This window comes from Octopus sinensis, linkage group LG10 (assembly GCF_006345805.1).
Source record: "Octopus sinensis linkage group LG10, ASM634580v1, whole genome shotgun sequence".
NCBI classification, from domain to species: domain Eukaryota; kingdom Metazoa; phylum Mollusca; class Cephalopoda; order Octopoda; family Octopodidae; genus Octopus; species Octopus sinensis.
Window position 1 is genome coordinate 33948786 of NC_043006.1, and position 18481 is coordinate 33967266.

An 18481-nucleotide genomic window follows, 5' to 3' on the forward strand; every position below is an offset into this window, starting at 1 on the left:
ATGGTTTGACAGGAGCTGGAAACCCGGAAGGCAGCACTAGGCTCCAGTTGTCTATTTTGGCATGGTTTCTACAGCTCAATGCCCTTCCTAATGCCAACCACTTCCTAGTATGTACTGGATGCTTTTTACATGGTGCCAGCATGGATGTGGCACCAGTGGCAAAGGGGTGTGGGCTAGTGGTTAGGGCATTTGGCTCGTGATTGTAAGGTTGTGGGTTTGATTCCCAGTGGTTCATTGCTTACTTGAGCAAAACACTTTATTCCTCATTGCTCCAGTCCACTCAGCTGACTGAATAGTACCTGTAATTTAAAGGGGCAGCTTGTCACATTCTGTGTCATGCTGAGTCTCCCAGAAAAATACATTAAGGGTACACATGTCTGTAGAGTTCTCAGCCACTTTGCACCTGAATTACACAAGCAGGCTGTTCCGCTGATTAGATCAACTGGAACCCTCATTTTTGTAACCAACAATGTACCATTTTATATATATATATACAGGGTGGCCCAAAAGTAGGTTTACAGTTATTCAACTATCTCTTTCGCATTCATATATTAACAGTTTAGATCTTAATTATAAAAAATCTGAAACCATTATCCTATGCTAATTTAGTTAACTGTAAGATAGAAATTTAAATGTAATAAAATGTTTTAAAAGAAATTTAACCCTTTAGTGTTCAGATTATTCTGTCAAATGTGATGTTTGTTTATTTATATTGTTTTGAATTAATCATACATTATCTTGTAGTTTAGAGATTTCAGTAATGTGACTGTTTTAGTTTTAGAATGACATGGTAGGGCTGAGGTGAGAGGCGAGATCTGGTCAGTTTCAATATAAAACAGGTTAAATATTTTGGCCGGATATGGCCGGTTTTAATGTTAAAAGGTTAAAGTGCCTGCTTGATAACTGTAAACTTAATTTTGGACCACCCTGTCACACACACACACACACACACACACACACACACATACACACCACACACACACACACACACACACACACACACACACACACACACACACACAAACACACACACACACATTGGTGATGGTTGGTCAGAAAGTTACCATTGGTTTCACAACTACTATTGCATTTAACACTATAAGGATCTCACCAGAGCTGTTGGCCAGAGATACATAACCACTTTACTAATGGAGGTAAAAATAATAATTTTGGTCAGTGGTAAAAAAAAAAACTTCCCTGATATGAAATTTCTGTGACTACACTAACTTATATATTGTTTCCATTTTTAAGACAGGCCAAAACAGAGGCTACAAGACAGTCGTCATGCATGCATTTGTGTGTGCATGCACATGTGAATGTTTGCTCTAAATTTTTGTAATCAGCATGTGCAGCAATCTTGTTGCACATATTTTATGCTGAGGACAAATGTAAGAGTGAGCTGACTGTGTAGCATATAGATAACTATTAATTAGCATTTTATTTTTGGAAACTAACAATTGGTGTGCATCTGATTTCTTGTGCACAGATGAATTTCTTTAGTGTGCTCACTGTAACATGTGTGTGCATGCATACATACTGAACTCTAAGTGATATATGTATACATACATACATACATACATACATATATATAGATAAAACTTACTTGGAAAAGGAAGCATGGCGTTCAATCATATAATAATATAAATAATATATATATATATATGTAAAATATACAGGATATACATGCATACACACAAACACACACTCACATAAACATACATTCATACATACATACATACATAAATACATATATATGTATGTTATGTGTGTGTGTGTATATATATATATATATATATATTAACATTTAAATAAATCTTCATATTTTCTTTGAGTATTTGTTTCTTATATATATATATTTAGACACATATATATATACATATAAACATATATGTAAACACACACACACACACATACACACACACACAACTTCAGTGTTATCTATATACATACAGTATATATTATGTAAAGGAACAGGAATCAACAATCCAGGCAGGAACCTTATCAGCAATTTGATATAATCCAGATCTGGCTAACCGCATCAAATGATAGGGAACATAGAGGATTGTTTCAGATAAACAATTACACAGTAATTCACTTGGCAGGTAGATCCTGAGTTTCACATCAGTGGATTTCATACAGGATACAAAGTGTACAGTAATCCCATGACTATCACAGGTGTTACATTCCAAAACCCACGCCGTGATAGGTGAAAATGCACAAAGTAGAAACAGTACTGTACTGTATATTTTTTTTAATTATTTCTATAATTTTATTATAAATGCAAAACAACATCACAGAGGAACCGATGTATGCTTAAATAATGAACCGCAAGAGGTGAACTGCAAATATGGCAAAGGATTATTGTATAATGAAGACATCATAAAGAAGAATGGAGAATTATACATTTTCAAAATTTGTTTCTTAAAGAATAATTCTCATTAAATTCCAATCCGACATATGTTTCAGTTTTTTGTGTGACACACGTTGTGACATATGTGTTACACTAATTTAATGAGAATGATACTATAATAAGCAAATTTTGAAGATATGTAATTCTTCATTCTTCATGGAATCAATATGTATGAGATGTCTCAGAAATAGTTTTATATAATATTTTATTTCCATTAATATTTCAAAAGGAAGGCAGCAAACTGGCAGAAATGTTGGCACATCAGGCGGAATGCTTAGCGATATTTCATCTGTCTTTACGTTCTGAGTTCAAATTCCCCTGAGGTCGACTTTGCCTTTCATCCTTTTTGGGGTCAATAAATTAAGTACCTGTTGTGTACTGGGGTCAATCTAATCGACTGGCCCCCTCCCCCAAAATTTCAGGCCTTGTGCCTATAGTAGAAAAGCATGAATATGTCTGTGTGTAAAACGTCCTTCTCATAATATGTGTACTTCGATATGGGTGTCTTTTATCTAGGGTGCTTGTGTATAGGGTGAAGGTGTGTAGTTTAGAGGTAATCTCAGTTATTCATACACCATGGAAAACAGACTAATCTCCAGCCTTATGCAACCTTGGTCTCATAACAGACCTAAATAAGTTGTATGTAGGATGTTTTTTGTTTTTCCTTGTTCTTTTTCTGGTGGATAATCTGTCTAGTTGTGATGGCCTGCATTAAACCAGACAGCACAGATTTAAAAAAAAACTTTATACTGTCTCAGTTCTCGTCTTTCTGCTTTGACTGGCAAACTCCAAACTGATTTTAAAATCATTTTCGTTGAAAACTTAATTGCCCTGAATACCCTCAGTTTTTCCCACTTCAAGTTCATTTGAAGTGACATCCTACCAAAACTTGTCCTTAACCTTGCTGTTATGTGGGTCACTCACAAATAAAGCATTTGTAAAGATGAGCAATGCGATTGGTTAAAGCTTTGAATGAAGTCAGCACTTTTATTGAACTTGGAAACAGGTTTGGTTCCCAGTCAAATTGGACAACCCAAAGGGGGTGTCAGATGTCAAAATGATGTCACTACACACACACATGCACATATGCATGCACTCACACACACATTGGTTATCGAAAGCAAGAGGTAAAATATTAAGTAACATGTAATTATTTTGATTCTGCTGATGCTATTTGCTGCCACTTCAAGTTTCATGTTACCATGATCACTCATGTGGCATGGTGTACTTAAATGAAGAATGCTCCCGCATAAAATATGGTGTCAAAACCTAACTATTTCATCGGCTCACACAAATCATGTGATTGTCATGTAATGGGTGTTAGTTAACTCCCAACTGACACACACACAAAAAAAGGAGTTCTGAAAGTTAAACTATACTTCCTGAATCTGACAGCAAAATTCTGGGTGCACAAAACTTCTGCTTGACTTGATAATAAAAAAAAAAAAAATATTATTTGATAAATTTTACTTGACTTAATGCAAAATTTTCTTTGAATGTTATTCATCACTGCTTTTGTCACACAGTATATGTAAGAAAAGGTTTTCCCCTTGAGAAGGGAGAATAAGTTTACTGCATACACACACACAAACACACACACACACGTATGTATTTATCAATTTATATATATATATATATATATATAGTCACAGGAGTGGTTGTGTGGTAAGTAGCTTGCTTACCAACCATATGCCAATGTCTTCTACTATAGCCTCTGGCCAACCAAAACCTTGTCAGTGGATTTGGTAGACAGACACTGAAAGAAACCTGTTGTGTATGTGTGTATATATATATATATATATATATATATGAGTATGTGTGTGTATATGTTTGTGTGTCTGTGTTTGTCACCCCAACATCGCTTGACAACCAATGCTGGTGTGTTTATGTCCCCATAACTTAGCGGTTCAGCAAAGAATAATCCTTGGGGTCGATTTGTTTGACTAAAGGCGGTGCTCCAGCATGACCGCAGTCAGATGACTAAAACAAGTAAGAGAGTAAGTGTGTGTGTGTGTGCATGGCCTTCTTTCAGTTTCTGTTTACCAAATCCACTCACAAAGCTTTGGTAGCCCAAAACAATGGTGGAAGACAGTTGTCCAGACAATTTCATTACAATATTTTCTGTGTATGTCCACATGTCACATCTATACATATGTAAATTTATAAATGTGTATCTGCCTTTGTTTATGTACACCAGAAAAGAATATAAAACACTAAGTGGGGAAAAATTACTCAGAAACAAAGTTCCAGACATGCTCTTAACGCTGAGCTCCAGACATGGCCTTCTCTTATCATTCTCTCCATCATAAATCCTTTAAACTAATGATCAGCTCACTGGAAACTGGTAACCAATGATGCTATATTGCCCACAAATTGTGAATGAAATTACAAAAGAAGACTTCGTGGTTTATATCAAACATCAAACTGGTGCTGTGCCACGTAAAACAGCACTGGTGATGGTGCCACATAAAAACACTAAGTACACACTGTAAAATGGTTGGCATTAGGAAGGGCATCCAGCTGTAGAAACCCAAGCCAAAACAGACAATGGAATCTGATGCAGCTCCTGGTCTTGCCAGCTCCTGCCAACCCATCCAACCCATGCCAGCATGGAAAACGGATATTAAATGATGATGATGATGACAATCACCACCACCACCACCACCACCACCACTACCACCACCACCACCATCATCATCATCATCATCATCATCATCATCATTCATCTTGGCCCTCATCGGTCCAGTATTGATACTGCATTTATTCAGATCCTTGTTGGATAGTAACTATCCAAGTGTCATGAATTCGTTTCAGAGCTGTCACTTTGAAGGAGGCTGTTAAAGTCTTTGACATTCCCTGACAGAAATCGGTAAATTATAAACACAAACCTGGCAACACATTAAGAAAGCTGATTGCTGAGTAAACAGGGAATGGACCAAATAGCCAAATGTCAGCATTTTGTGTCTTGGAACCAGCTAGATTGTCCCACTCACTTTGTTGCAAATAGGCATGGATGCAGACGTGGCAGAGGGGTTAAGGTGTTTGCTTTGAAATGTAAGGCCTTGGGTTCAGTCCTACTGCTGGGTATCTGGGGCAAGTGTTTCCCACTACAGCCTTAGGTCGACCAAATCCTTGTGAGTGAATTTGGTGGATGGAAACTGAAAGAAGCCCATCAGATATATGTATGTGTGTGTGTGTCTTTTGTTGCTCACCACTGCTTGCCAACTGGTGTGGGTGTGTTTACATTTCTGTAATCTAGCAGTTCAGCAAAAGAGATTGATAAAATAACTATCAGGTTTAAAAAAATTCCTGGGGTTGATTCATTTGACTAAAATTCTTCAAAGCATTGCCCCAGCATGACCACAGTCCAATGAGTGAAGTAAGTAAAAGATAAAAGCTAAAAAGTATAAAAATAAAAGGGAGAAACAGCAAAGGATTATTCTATCGGATGGATCGTCTACCTTGTAATGTGAAGGTCACACACAAAATTTCATGCTCTATGGAATATTCAGCCACTTATAAAGTACCGTATTTTAACGTGTATAAGGGATCCCTTTTTGTCAAAAATTAAGTTAAAAAACTATGGGAATTTCTTATACATGGATAATGTTATAATTCCTTACAAAAACTTTTCTCTGAATTTTAAACCCCCAAATTAGGGCATTCCTTATACACTAGGGTTCCTTGTAGATGTTATGCTGGCAAACAATCTTTACTCTAAGATTTAACTTTGACTATTTCCAAACAAACAAATTATCCAACATACTAAAAATTTGGGGGAGAGGTATAGTCAATTACATCAACCCCAGTACATGACTGGTGCTTAATTTATCCACACTGATAGGCTGAAAGACAAAGTCGACCTTGGCAGAATTTGAACTCAGAACCTAACAGCAGATGAAATACCGTTCAGTATTGCACCCAATGTGCTAACGATTCTGCCAGGTCAGCACCTTTCTTTTATCTTTTAATGCTGTTAATGAGGTTTAGAATCATGTTGTCATTGTTTGGTTCCTGGCCAGCCCTGATGGATCAGGGGATTAAAACCCCATCTTTCTACCATGATATATCTAGAATCCTTCCGTTGGGGTCTGCTTTTTTTGTCATTTCAGAATTGATAAAATAAGTACCAGTTGGATACTGGGGAATCGATGTAATCCACTTACCCACCAACTCCCACTGACAATGCTGGCCTTGTGCCAAAATTTGAAACCAGTATATGTAGGATCCTGGATCAATCTTGATAGAAGGGATTTGGGACTGCTACATTGCACAAGTCATGTGACCAGGTAGACCCCTCAACCCCCCCCCCCCACCACCATCCCCATTAGTTTTGAGGTGTTTCTTTGTTGTTGTTGTTGGTGGTGGTGGTGTTTAGTCATATATCAACCTTGACTGAACTGATTTATAATTAAAGACATTCTAGCCATGACCATCTCATTTGTTTGAGGTATTGAGGACTATATTTATCTAATGCTTTTCTTGACTTATTTTAAGATGGTTACAGTGTAATTTTCCTTCTTTTCATTACAGACGATGTGACAGTTGTGATTGTGGTGTTGATAACAGTGTGGGTGGTAGTAGCAGTGGCAATTGTAGTATTTGCAGTAGTAGTAGTAGTAGTAGTGGCAATTGTAGTATTTGCAGTAGTAGTAGTAGTGGTGGTGGTGGTGGTGGTGGTGGTGGTGGTAGTGGTAGTAGTAGTAGTAGTGGTGGTGGTGGTGGTGGCAGTGGTAGTTGTAGTAGCAGCAGCAGTGGCGTGGCGGCAGTAGTAGTAGTAGTAGTAGTAGTGGCACCAACAATTGTTGGTGCTCCAATTAGTTTTGTTTAAAGTTCTTTTATAACCTTAGGCAAGCTCTAATTAAGGAGACAAATGATCAATGGTGCCCCAGCCATGACCATCCCGTCTGTCTTTCAGAAATCGTGTACTCAAAACCACAATATCCAATGTGCCCATTTCTAAGATTGTAACATATGGATTAAGGGATAGGGCTATTTAGCTGTTATTTCTAGCATTTCAAGTGGCCATTTAGAGGTTCTTTCATTCATTATTCATTATTGTAGTTGTAGTTGTAGTTGTTGTTGTTGTTGTAGCCCCAGGTCAACTCTAAACGACCAGTCCCAAGGCTGACAATTGTAGTTGGTCAAATGGCAAGGCCCAACCCACAGATCCCAACTTCCCGGTTACCTAAAGACCCTTCAGCACATTTTGGCAGGCACCGAGGAATTACATGAGGCACAGCACCATAATCTCTTTTATTCTTTTACTAGTTTCAGTCATTAGACTGTGGCCAAGCTGGGGCACCACCTTGAACAGTTTTTACTCGAATGAACTAACCCCAATACTTAATTTTTTAAAGCCTGGTACTTATTCTATCAGTTTCTTTTGCCAAACCGCTAAGTTATGGGGACGTAAACACACCAACACCCGTTGTCAAGCAGTGGTGGGGAACAAACAGAAACAAAGACACACATACATAGATGTATATAAACATATAATACAGGCTTCTTTTAGTTTCCATTTACCACAAGGTTTTGGTCAGCTTGAGGCTATAGTAGAAGACTCTTGCCCAAGGTGCCACACAGTGGGACTGAACCTGGGACCATGTGGTTGGAAAGCAAACTTCAAACTTTGTCTAGTGTGTTGTGTATGTGTCTGCAGCTAATGTATATGCTTCTGGTTATTTTGGAATGGTCTTGCCAGAAGTGACAGAATTTGGACCAGGATTGGATTGAAATGTGTTGTGGCACCAAACTGTATCCATTTCATGTCCAAATATAAAGGCATTGTTGGTGTTTAGCTTCAGGTCAGCCGTGATAGAGTAAATGAATATATGACCAAAAGCAATCCAACTATGACTATTTCACCAAATTTCAAACAGTGTACTTGGGTTGAATGCATCCTGTGTCTTTCATTTTTTTAAAGAAATCTGAGTGGGATTTGATTGAGACTTAGCTATTATTTCTAGCATACAGATTACAGAAAGACTCTTGTACTGGCTGAAGTCCCAGTAGAATAAAACTATAACCAAAGTTGTTCTATTCAAACACGTCTCTTATTGTATATTGAAGGGCATATTGTTCAATGTTTTAGAGTTTGATTTGAGAAAGATTTTTCAGCTATTTTTTAGCAAGCTGAGCAATTATATACAGCAGTGATTCTCAGCCATTCTAATATTCAGACCAGATCCAAAAACTTGGATTTTTTTAGGGCGCCACACCAAAAATCATAAAACGCAAGTCAATTAAAGAAAAATGTATCATGTATATAGCAGGAAAACTGTCAAAAGCTGCCAGAAGGACGTCTGAGGGCCACATGAGGCCCTGAGAGCCATGATTGAGAACTGTTAGCAGAGAGTCTGAGAGTAGTTGTATCAGCTGATGAGATGGAATATAGTCAGGTAAACATTGAAATAAAGAGAAAGGTAAGGGAGGAGATGGAAGGGCAGGTAAAAGAGGAGATGGGGGCTCGAGGAGTGTTGATTTGTATGAAAATGAGAAAAGAGGATATCAAGGTATAGAGGGTAGTTAGAAGGGGCCTTTTTTCAGGGACGTTTGAAATGGAAGACAATTTTGTTGGACAGGTCGGCTGAATCTTCTGGAGTAGAAGAAGGATACAATGTCATCTTGGTGAGAATATAGGCATAAATGTGTGTCTGTTTGTGTGTGTGTGTGTGTGTGTTTGTGTGTGTGTGCTTGAGTTTGTGTGCTTGCGTGTGTGTGTGTTTGTCTGTTTGTGTGTGTGTGTGTGTGTGTGTGTGTATGCGTGCGCTTTGTGTGTGTGTTTGTGTGTGTGTGTGTTTGTGTGTGTGTGCTTGAGTTTGTGTGCTTGCGTGTGTGTGTGTTTGTCTGTTTGTGTGTGTGTGTGTGTGTGTGTGTGTGGTGCGTGCGTGTGTGTGTGTGTATTTGTAAAACTTCATAAATTGCAACTCAGAATTTTATATTTCAAGAATCTTCACACTGCTGTGTTGTTCCTTTTGATATTGTCATCACCATCATCATCATCATTATTCTAACGTCCACTTTTCCATGTTTGCATAGATCAGATGGAGTTTACTGAGGACTTTTCTATGGTCCAACGCCCTTCTTTCCAACCCTCACCTATTATTTCCAAGCAAGGTCGTATATACACCCACATATATACTCATAGCTAGATATGTTCTTTGCAGAATATTTGCTACAGCTTATGTGCTTATGTGTCAGTGACCCTCATTGACAAATGCCACACACAGCAAAAACAAGGTCACACACACACAAACACTTCATTGGGATCATATCCCTTGCTCCCAGCAGCTTTGTAGAAACAATTGGTAGCAAGCAAGGTGAGACCCCATTGAAGCAAGATGCAAAGGGTTTCCATGTCAGTTTTCCTGCCAATCCTAGGGGAGGCCACAGGTAGCAGAAGACCATACATCAAGTTAAGTACTTAAAGCACCTGATGTTGCTCCAAAGTGGAACATACCCGGAGTAGGCGAGGAGTGGGGAGAAGCGTGGACAAAATTGCACTACCTGGCACTAGCGTAGCTAGAATGTGTGCCGCCAGGGAAAACCCTTCAGTTTGCCGTCACCCAACCCCACAAAAAAAAAAAAAAGAAAAAAGAAATTGCCTACAGCAGACCCAAAAGTGGTGCACCTTTAAAAGTACCGCCCGGAGCAGACCGCCCTGCCGCCCCTATCTCTAGCTACGCTAGTGCTACCTGGATACAAGCAGCGTAGTCATACTAATAGTTACAAATACAGGGAAGTACAAATATACTGGTCGGTCAACAGTTTTGTAAACAATTCGAAAGTTCTGTTATAGAATAACATAAACTTTGACCATGCATACACACATTGCAAACCAGACATAGAAGACTGTATATATATATATATATATATATATATATATATATATATATGAATATGAATATATATATATATGCACACCTACCTACGCACACACACTCACACACACGTACATGTATTTATTTCCAATCAGTTACACATTGACACACATAGATATGCTCAGAAACACATGTACTCGGTCATACATAAATATATAAACACTCACACATACACACAGTTACACATAGACATTTCTATATATAGGTATGGACTAGACAATAACCTGTTGCCTCCCTAATCCACCGATTCGTAAGAGATTAGGATTATGTCAAACTATAATCTAATGATCTATATATCTATCGGCCCGTTATTCAGTCCACCGGTTAGTCGCTATTATCTCCCCCCCACTCTCTCTCTCTCTCTGTCTCTCGTACGTTGCCCGTATTAGCGTACGCGCACATACTTATGTATGTATGTATGTATGCATGTATGTATGTATGTATGTATGTACGTATGTACGTATGTATGTATGTATGTATGTATGAATGTATTTACATACAGTATACACGTATTATGATTATATGTGTGTGTGTGTGTGAGTGTATGTATGTATTTGTGTATGTATAAAAAAGACCGCAAGCTACTCATGATTTCCCCCCTGTAAATCTCTGTCTGCCTGCCTGTCTGTCTGTCCGTCTCTCCCTGTATCTGTCGTTTTACCTGTCAATTGTTGCTTATCGATCTGTCTGTTTATCTATATCTGTTTATTTATCGATCGATCTGTCTGTCTGCCTGCCTGCCTATCTACTCATGTATCTGTCTACACACACACACACGTATATATATATATATATATATATATATATATATATATATATATATATATATATATATATATATATATATATACATACACACACACGCACACACGTATATGACTGCGTGTTTACATTAGTGTTGTTACATGCGCTGAGGCAAGCCTGTTTACCAAACAGTACTACCACTATAAACAATATCATCAGCGACACCCTCGTCATATTATAACAACCATTATCTCTGCAACTACCACCACCACCACCACCACCACCACCACCACCACCATCACCACCATCATCACCATCATCATCATCATGAACAGTAGCAGGAACAACACTACAAACCACAACAACCACCGACAAAACTGCAGTTGTCATCATCACAAACAAAGCCATCAATATCAACAGTCAACCTCCCTCTGCATTTCCTTTACAAGTTCTTCCCCCTCCTCCTCTTCTTTCTTCTTCATCGTTTCTATATTTTTAATCTTACACTGGCAATCCCAAGACGTCGCCGCCGTCCTTACAACCCACCGCCTTCATCACAAAAAATCAACACCGCTTCCCTTAATATCATCGTCGTTTTCCTCTTCTTCTTCTCGTTCTTCTTCTTCTTCTTCTTCTTCTTCTTCTTCTTCTTCTTCTTCTTCTTCTTCTTCTTCTTCTTCTTCTTCTTCTTCTTCTTCTTCTTCTTCTTCTTCTTCTTCTTCTTCTTCTTCTTCTTCGTCGCCGTCGTAGTCATTGTTTTACCCCATTCATTGTCCTTTAATTATTTTGCCTTTTTTCAAAATATATCCAAGCGTGCGTGTTTGTATGTATGTCTGTATCTATATGTAAGTGTACGTAGTTACATGTATGTGTATATGCATTTGTGTGTGGCTACTAGTATACTATAGTACGAGTGATAATAATACTAATACTAACAATTACAGAAGTAGTACTAGTAGTAGTAGTATTTATAGTAACACTAGTAATAATAATAATAATAATAATGATAATAATAATAATAACTGATGTTAAGCCGTAGATCCACCGTGATCGAGTAGACCTATGATCAAAGATGTTCCAATCGTGACCATCCCAACTTTGATTTCATACATTACCTATGATTACCTATGAGTACATTAAACAATGTGAAGAAAATTTGGTTGCGATAACCAGCAGGTCGATCGACCAAGGAAGGGTAATAGTATTAATTAGTTGATGACAGTAGTAATTAAACAATTGTACTTACCAAAGAAGCGCGTCCCACAGGCTGCGATCTCCGTCGGTTTTTGTAACGAGTAGCCTTTTGTAGGAATTCCGGGGGGAGGTCCCCAAGGGTCTCCGACCCTTCGCTGTCTTCTCCTTCATCGGATATAGGGAAGAGAGCCGGGGGACCTCCATAGGAATGTCGTCTGCTTTGAGCAGCATAATATTGTCGTTTGGCCAAAAACTCCCAGCCACATAAGTTCATGTTTTTGGGAGGTTTGGGAGTTTTTTTGGGGGTTTGCGGTGGTTGAGACAGGGTGACAGATTTTGTGACGTCGTCGTAGAATGTATGGTTTATCCAGCCCCGAACTTTAAACGGGGGCAGGGAAACTACATCCGAACGACTGACCGCTATGAGGTGGTTATGTTATACAGATGTGCTTCTCTCTATATATATGTGTGTGTGTATGAGTGTGTAAGTGAGTCTGTATATATATTTGTATATATATATGTGAATTTCTATGCATAGATGTATATGTATTAGAACATGATCTCAGTTGAAAACTAGAATAGGTGTATGTAGGTGAATATATATTTAGTTATAAATTCATGTATGTATGTATGTTTGTATGTATGTATGTATGTATGTATGTATGTATGTATGTATGTATGTACGTCTACCTATCTACCTACATGTGTGCATTTGATGTTTGTATGGGGAACATGATCTCCGTTAGAAAACTTGAAAGAGGTGTGTATGTATAAATATGTATATCTTTCTATCTAGCTACATGTATGTTTGTGTGTGTGTGTGTGTGTGTGTGTGGTGTGTGTGTGTGTGTGTGTGTGTGAGGAAGAAAGAGAAAAATGTATATACATATATATATATATATATATATATAAACACGAGAAAGGTGTATCCTGTCGTTCGAATGTGTACGATCGTTGTAAATATTTTTCTTTCTCCTTTCGCTAGTAAAGACACATGTAGTTGATACGTCACATGCTTTTAAGGCGTATACACAGACGGCCTACTACCACAAACTGCTCCTCTTTATCCATTGATAGTTATGTATGTGTCTCAATGATGTTTCACAGCGATTGCGTGTGTGTATGTGAATGAATGATAAGCGAGAAGAGATGATGTGTAGATGCGTGAATTTATGTGAGTGTGTGGTGTGAGCTGTTGTAAATGCGGCGCACACAGGTTTACAAGTTCAGATAGGATAGTTGCGCGCATGTGTCTAATTATATTATATACATAAACACATTGTAATATATATATAATATATATGTTAGCTATCAGAAAATTAAAAAGCGGGGGTGCTTTTTCACTACAATTTTTGAATTATCAGAAAATCAACCAAATTATCCTCACGCTCTATAATTACAAATATCAAAGAATGGGGTTACCAAATCATTTCGTAAATATATATATGTGTGTGTGTGTGTGTGTGTGTGTGTGTGTGTGTGTGTGTGTGTGTGTGTATGTGTGTGTGTATGTATACACGTAAATGTATGTCCAAGTGTGTCTGTGTATGTGTGTGTGTGTGTGTGTGTGTGTGTGTCCCCTTTTAAGTAGATACCTGTAAATATGTGTTGCGTATGTATGTATGTAGGTGTGCGCGCATGTGTGTAGTGGTGTATATTTATCCGTGTCAATTTATGCAGATGTAAATCTGCCCGCGTGTATATGTGTATGTGTGACCTTGTAAATAGATGCTAGTAAATATATGTGTAGTGTGCGTATGTATATGTATATGTATATGTGTGTGTAAATAGAAACCTACTTATATGTGTGTGTGTGTATATATATATATATATATATATGATGATGTGTGAGTATGTTTTGGGATGCGTTTTTTTTATAGTATAAGTGTGTGTGTGTGTGTGTGTGTGTGTGAGTAGATGTCGAAGTCATACGTTTACGTTCGCTGACGGACATGTGCATGTGTGTACAAGCAGATACTGTTTTACATATATATATATATATATATATATATATATATATATATATATATATATATATATATATATATATATATATATATTCCTGTGTGAGCCAACGCAGACAACAGATCTAACCAACTCTTATTAACTGTTTTAACAGACGTTTACATAATAAATGTGTGTGTATGTATGTATGTGTAAGCAATATAAGCATATATGTTATACATATTCAGCGTAAAACTGCAAGCATTGCTGCACAGGTACAACACACACACACACACACACACACACACACACACATATATATGGCGGGTGGGGCGGTGATAAAGTAAAAGAGAAAGAGAGATTATTTTAACTTTCTAACTTCTGAGACACCTTACACACACTAGAGATAGACAGACAGACAGACAGATAGATAGATAGATAGATAGATAGATAGATAGATAGATAGATAGATAGATAGATAGATAGATAGATAGATAGATTGATAGATAGATAGATAGATAGATAGATAGATGGATGGATGGATGGATGGATAGATAGATAGATAGATAGATAGATAGATAGATAGATAGATAGATAGATAGGTGAAGAGAGGGAGAAAGAGAGAGAGTATGAGGGGAGAGTGAGTGAGAGAAGTAAGCTGTGAAAGTAAATAAGAGTGATTTATAAAAGAAATAGCGAGGAAGAGAAAGGAAAAAGAAAGAAAAAGAAAATAGCGAGAAATGAGTGTGAAATTAAGATAAAAAGCAAAACAGCAAAATGACAATAGAGAGTGAGATAAAGGAAAGAGAGATGGAAAAGAATGGAGGGAGAAGTAAAGTAGATGGTAAGTGGAAGAGAGAGAGAGAGAGAGAGAGAGAGTAAACTGACTTTAACTTTCGAAAAGAAGATAAAAAAAAGAAAGATAAAGTGAAGAAAGTTAAAAAAGAATTCAAATAGAAATAAACGTGAGAATGTAGTATATATATATATATATATATATATATATATATATATATATATATATATATATAATATATATAGATAGATAGATATATAGATAATAGATAGATAGATAGATAGATAGATAGATAGATAGATAGATAGATAGATAGATAGATATAGATAGAAAGAGACAGAGAAGTAACAAGCGAATGATGGAATTTGAGAGACTGATAGGAAGATATTGTTAAATAGATAAAAAGGAGAGAAGAAAAGATTAGAAAAAAAAATAGAAGACTAATGAGTTAAGATCTAATTAAAATGAAAGTGTGAAAGAAAAAGAGAATAAAGGGGAAAGTATGAAGAGAAAGAGTGAGTGAAAGAGAATGGGTATGAGTGAGAGGAGAAATTGTTGAGAGACTATTAAGAGTGGAGAGACTGATAAAACTGAGAAAAAGTAAGTGATGTCGTGAGATAAGATGGAAGGAGGGAGAGAAAGAAAGATTAATGAAGAAGAATGTAAATTAGAAAGAAAGGGAGAGAGAGAGGGTGAGAAGAAAGAGAGTTTGACTGGAAGACATGACTAGTGAGGAGATTCTTTGAAAGATGTGAGGAAGATAACAGAAGAAATAGTGAAAGAGAGGTGAGAAGAAAAAAATAATATGAAAGTAAAGGACACGATAGAGAGTGAATGTGAGAAAGAAAGACAGAGAAGGAGAGAGTGAGAGAGAGTCGATATTTGAAAGAAATTACTGGCAAAGTTGGGAAATATGAGAGGAAAGTACAGTGATAAAGAAGGTGAGAGAAAGAGAGAGAAAAGAGGGAGTATGAGAGCTATTAGGAAATATGAAATTTTATCAGTAAAATATAGAGGATTAGAGGATGGAGGAATTAACAGGAAAGAAAGCTAGAAAGAAAGAAAAAAAAACTGATTGAGGAAAAGAGAGAAAAAGGAAGTCAGAATGGGAGGAAAATTGAGAGAGAAAGAGAGAGGAAGAAAAACGAGGAAGATCTCTATGAAATTGGTGCAGAAACATCGCAGGCAATCCTAAAATCGAAGAAGCAGACGATAGGTTTTGATATTATTCCATTGATAAAGATTCTCCAAGCTGATTATTGAAGAGTGCCGTGATGCCGTGAGTAAATCAGCTGAAGGAGAAGGAGAAGAAGAAGAAGAAGAAGAAGAAGAAGAAGAAGAAGAAGAAGAAGAAGAAGAAGAAGAAGAAGAAGAAGAAGAAGAAGAAGAAGAAGAAGAAGAGAAGAAGAAGCTGATGATGATGATGGTGTTGGAAGAAATAAGTTGTACACTGGCTGTCCGTAGTGGTGGCGGTGGAGACGGAGGCCCTTTTGCTCTTTCCATTTATATTTTTTTGTCTTTCCCTCGCATTTTCGATTCTTTCGTTTACCTTTCTTTAATGTTTAGAGTCTCTCTCTCTCTCATACACACTATATATATATATATATATATATATATATATATATATATATATATATATATATATATATATATATATACACGGACGCACATTAACACGTTGTATGGTGTTGGTTTATTGAAAGTCTAGTTGACCAACAGGGGGAACTAATGGCATTGAAACATTGTGTAACGTGTCGTTAGTAAAGGAGAGGACAGAACAGAGGACAAACGACGATGCGGAAAAGAGAAGGAGGGGGGGAAACGAGGTGTGTGTGTGTATGTGTGTGTGTGTAATTAGAGAAAGAGAGATAGAAGATATATAAAGGTTTAAAGGTGAAAGGATGAGAGGGTAAAGCTTCAGTGAATTATTATTTTTTTTATTTCTTCAGCATTGGTTATCTCTCAATATATATAGTCTCTTTGACCGCCCGCTTCTCTCTCTCTCTCCAAATCAATTCAGCATTCTGTTTCTTTCCTTCTCTACTTCTCTCCATTCTATTTAATTACACCCCCTCTCTCCACCTCTCCCCCTATCTATCTATCTATCTATCTATCTATCTATCTATCTATCTATCTATCTATCTATCTATCTATCTATCTATCTATCTATCTATCCCCTCATTCCTCCACAATAATTTCAAACTTTCTCTCCTACTTGTTCCTCTTTGCCTCTCCTCTTCCTTTTACTCTCCCCTCCATCTCTTTCTCCCTCTGTCTGCCTCTCTGATTCTCTCTACTTCATTTTGTTATTATTTTTTTTATTTCTCTTCCTTCCTCTGACCTCTTTATATTTCTGTCTCTCTCACCACACACACACACACACATGCATGTATATATGTGTATATATATATATATGTCTATGTACATTCACAGACATATCGGAAGTTTATGCTTTTGTTCCCCTTGCGCGCACCCGCACAACATACATATATTTGGGAAGAAGGGGGCAGTCTATCTATCTATCTATCTATCTATCTATCTATCTATCTATCTATCTATCTATCTATCTGTCTGTCTGTCTGTCTGTCTGTCTGTCTGTCTGTCTGTCTGTCTCTCTCTCTCTCTCTCTCTCTCTCTCTCTCTCGCTATATATATATATAAGGCAATACGCTGTTAACACGAAACCGAGGGTATCGGGCAGGCTATACTGTTTGCCTCTTAAATATCGTAGTAAATTTTGAGTACTCCTTATTCCGTTCATTGTGTGTGTGTGTGTGTGTGTGTGTGTGTAATGCAAATGTGTTTGCGTGTGTGTACATACATATATACATACCTACACCCATGCACACATGCCACACACATATGTATATACACGCGATTGTATTACATATATACGTTTGGTTTTGTTATGTAAAGCTATGAGCTAATACAGTAGGTATTGACTGCAGTCAGCTTTGTGCATTGTGTAATGATTACACAATAAGATCTCCACGTTTTCCTGAAATACATCTTCACAATTAACTAACAGCCTGTTGGTTTTATTTCATATATGAAGTGTTTATAGAGTCAGGATGGAAGATGATCGGGTCCCCTAGCAATTTCTGTGTGGAGAGTTAGCCCAACGTAAAAAAGACCAGCACACAGATTGAAATTGTGTAAGAATACAAAGGAGAAAATCAAAATCTTGGAAAAGGGATGGAAAAACCTCACTCTAAATCAGGGTTTTCCAACCAGTTTTTATCCACGGACCCCTTTGATTACAATTGTATTCTGGTGGACCCCTATAGCTATTCGATGTTTACAAACTAGTTTTATAGATACTTCTTCCAAAATTCCTATTTTGTTTTTCACACATTAATTTGTGTAGGTTGAATGCTGTAAAGAAACCCGTTTCTTGCAATCCATACCAAAGCATACATCAAAAGCAAACATTTTTCAGAAGCCCTTAAAATACTATCGTAGTACCTCAGCTGTTTTGTTGTGTGGACTCCCAATGAAAAGCTCAATAAA

The 18481-nt window shown here is 37.2% G+C and overlaps 1 protein-coding gene across 6 annotated transcripts in view; it reads right to left on the reverse strand.

Moving 5' to 3' along the window:
- The window catches only part of LOC115216595 (5'-AMP-activated protein kinase subunit gamma-1), a 764404-nt gene that overhangs the window by 501061 nt on the left and 244862 nt on the right, over window positions 1-18481 (reverse strand). The window contains exon 1 of one of the 6 annotated variants that reach the window (XM_036506549.1): window positions 12284-13417. The exons of 2 other annotated variants lie outside the window; for them this stretch is intronic. In XM_036506549.1, coding sequence (XP_036362442.1) covers window positions 12284-12505 — 222 coding nt within the window. In that variant the 5' untranslated portion in view covers window positions 12506-13417. Of the gene's footprint in view, window positions 1-12283; window positions 13418-18481 lie in introns of those variants that run through there. 3 more of the 6 variants (XM_029786062.2, XM_036506551.1, XM_036506552.1) reach the window with 3 other exon arrangements.